The 3253-nt window shown below is 43.6% G+C and overlaps 1 protein-coding gene across 1 annotated transcript; it reads right to left on the reverse strand.

Moving 5' to 3' along the window:
* Window positions 1–410: 410 nt before the first annotated feature.
* LOC149202957 (cytochrome P450 78A4-like) lies at window positions 411–2509 on the reverse strand. The gene is made up of 2 exons (XM_089400078.1): window positions 1490–2509; window positions 411–1314 (listed from the first exon to the last, which is right to left on the reverse strand). The coding sequence occupies exons 1-2, from the start codon at window positions 2492–2494 to the stop codon at window positions 682–684; spliced, it is 1638 nt and encodes a 545-aa protein (XP_089256204.1). The 5' UTR covers window positions 2495–2509; the 3' UTR covers window positions 411–681.
* Between the last annotated feature and the right edge of the window lie 744 nt (window positions 2510–3253).

A 3253-nucleotide genomic window follows, 5' to 3' on the forward strand; every position in this document is an offset into this window, starting at 1 on the left:
AATTTTAGTATTAATAATAATTATATTTCTATATTGTTTCTATCAAAATAGAAAATGAAATAATCCAGTTCGTAGGTAAATGAAACAATCCAGTTTCGTAAATATACAGGTGAATTAATAGGAGGACGAAATTTCAGTCTAAAACATTTATCATTTAAAAGTTATAATTTCGTAAGTATAGAGGTGAATTAATCCGAGTACTAAATTTCGGTCTAAAACATTTACCATTTAAAAGTTATAAATTAAAAAGAAAATATTTCAGGCTCATACACACATTATATCTAAATAAAACAGAAAACAAAAATCAAATATAGGAATGAACAGAAATCCACGCATTCGAGGTAAATTTTTCCAAAGTTTAGGGAAAGATAATATATTTACAATTATAGTTTTTACAAAATTTAGGGAAAGATAATATATTTACAATAATTTGTACAAAATCGAAATGGATTACAGTATGGCATGCGTGTCTAATATTTAACGACGGAAAAGAAAATGACTAGACGCTGCTTTTTGTATGTAAAGTGGTGGGTGTAATTATGGTAATTATGCCATTATGGCTATAATTAGGGAATTGTGCTATTATGACTCTACATGTATGCAATAATATGAGAGAGTTTTAAAAGGCAGCAAATGACAAAGAAGATGAGTCTGAATCACACAGAGGGAGATGGGTAGTTGTTAAGTGGAAGTAACAGGGATCCTACTCAGGGGCATGGCTGTAAGGGGCTTTGCCATCTCGCATGATAGTTTAAGGATCTCTGTGAGGTCCACCGGGTGGTTAGGGGAAGGGAGCCATGTGAAGTGGTGAAGTAATTTAGCCATCCACAGGTGAACCGTCCTGAGGCCGAGAGCCTTACCCGGGCACACTCGCCGACCTGCACCAAAAGGCGCGAGCCGTAAGTCGTTTCCTCGGACATCTACATGCTCTCCGCCTTCCGATAGGAGGAACCTCTCCGGACGGAACTGATGTGGACGTTCCCAGATCTGCGGGTCATGGGTAATGGACCACATGTTCACCATGGCCGTCGTGCCCGCCGGAACGCACATCCCGTTTTCCATGTGCCAATCCTCCGTGCAGAGGCGGGCCCACGATAACAGAGGCCCCGGCGGATGCATTCTCAGAGACTCTTTCACCACCGCTTGAAGATACGGGAGCTTCTCGATGTCGTCCTCCGTTACGTTTCTGTTGCGCCCGACAACCGCGTCGAGCTCGGCCTGAGCTTTGCCTTGCACTTGTGGGTTCAGCAACAGCTCTGCCATTATCCATTCGGTAAGCAAAGCAGTTGTGTCTGTGCCGCGGAAGATCATTTCCTGTATTGATGTTGTCGAAAAATTATTATTATTATTATTATTATTTAATTTTAATTTTAAGTTCATGACCCAATCCGTATATAAGTTTCTTAGTTATATATTTATCTTTTAAATGAAACTAGGGAAAAAAGCTGTAAATTTCTCAAAAAAATAGTAAAAGTTTTAGTTATGATACCCATAGAACTGCGATCATATCGTCGTCGTCGAGCTTGTCGTCTCCTCGGAGCGAAAGGAGGACATCCACAAAGTCTGAGTCGGCCGTGTCGTCCCTCTGTCGGTGCTCGTCGATGATGTTCTTCACAAACGATGTAACACGCGGGACAAGCCGAGCGCAGCGGCTGTGAATTCTGAGTGGATCGAACACTTGTAGCCATGGCAGATGATCAGCCCAGTTGAAAGCTCCCAGGAGCTCGAAGCCCTCGTTGACCATCTCGCCAAGAATCTTGTGAGTCTGAACATCGAAGGACCGTTGACCAAAGACACTTCCCATTATATTATTAAGGGAAGCTTTCTGAAGGTGTCGTCGAAGCTGGACGGGACCACCGTTGATAACAGATTCATGTCGAATGTCGGAAAGCATTGTCGTGGAGTCCGCCTGACGACCGACTTCGTGAGCCGCAATTCGGCGTGGAGAGAAGAGATGAGTAGCAGAAATTCTTCGCAGGAGTCGCCAATAATCACCATTAGGCGCAAATCCCATCGCCCTGCCGAACATTAACTGCTGCGCGGATTGTTTGAGCGGTCGGTCTGCAAAGTGAGGGGAGCTGAGCAAGTCTCTGGCCACGTCAGGATCCGATGTAATCACTGCTGGCGTTGAGCCCAAGCTAAACGCCATGAGTTTCTTGGCGCCATGGAGACGAGCCAGATACTCAAGCTTTCGGTGAGCCAGGCCAACGCTCATGTCCATGAGGCTTCCGATTATCGGCCATCCTTTGGGACCAGGAATTGCGGTGCCTTTCTTGTGTTTCACAGCCCATGCACAGCCTCCTCCAGGGCGGAACCAAGAGACCATATGAGCGCAAACAGCAGAGATAAGCAGTGCCATATAGAGAGGCCATAGATCCCATGAAAAAACATGCGCATTGGAATATGAAAAATAATCACGTACTCCAATCTTTGTGAAAAAAGGAATGGCATGTACCCACCACCCCCCTGTTGCAGAGGTTTCAGGATTCTCCATTGCGTAAGATACGGAGAGGCCAAGGATGGAATGAGTGAAAAGGAAGGTGACACTAAATTGAAAGTGGATGGGGTCTTTTATAGGAGGAGGAATGTGCGTAGAATATACTGGGCCGTCAAAATCGCAAGACGTGACGTCAGGAGGAATGTCCGGGGAAATGGGCGAACTGTGGGCTGCACGCGTAGTGCTAACCCTTCGGACAAGAGGAGGAATGTGCGTAGAATATATTGGGCCGTCAAAAGCGCAAAACGGGACGTCAGCAACAACGTCATGGGGACGTCAGCAGCAACGTCTGGGGAAATGCGTGGACCGTGGGCTGCACGCTTAGTGCTAAGCCCTCGTACAAGTCTACCGAGGGGGAGAATTGTCTGGACTGTCAAAAATGTTATGAATTTAGGTAAATTTTGTTTCGTTGAAATCATATTTTTATGATGAAAATAGATTAGTACTTTAAAAAAAAATTGGGTATTTAAAATTTTGAAATTTGATTGGGTATTTAAAATTTGATTTTTATAATTTAGATTTACAAAAATCTCTACTAAAATTTATCAAAATATTGTGGGGTAAAAAAAACAATCTAATTAAGACTAGAGCTAACCGTTCACGTCGAAACGACAGAGAAATAACAGGATCCGAGAGGGTCGCGCGTTATACTACTGTAGATGTAATAGAATACCACCTCCATTGAATGCGTCGCACCTCAGCTTAGATGCAGACGTTGGAGATTCGTCAGGTTATTATATATATATATATAGCCGT

Source organism: Pinus tabuliformis, chromosome 2_1 (assembly GCF_031772625.1).
Source record: "Pinus tabuliformis cultivar Carrire ecotype Pingquan chromosome 2_1, CPIR1, whole genome shotgun sequence".
NCBI classification, from domain to species: domain Eukaryota; kingdom Viridiplantae; phylum Streptophyta; class Pinopsida; order Pinales; family Pinaceae; genus Pinus; species Pinus tabuliformis.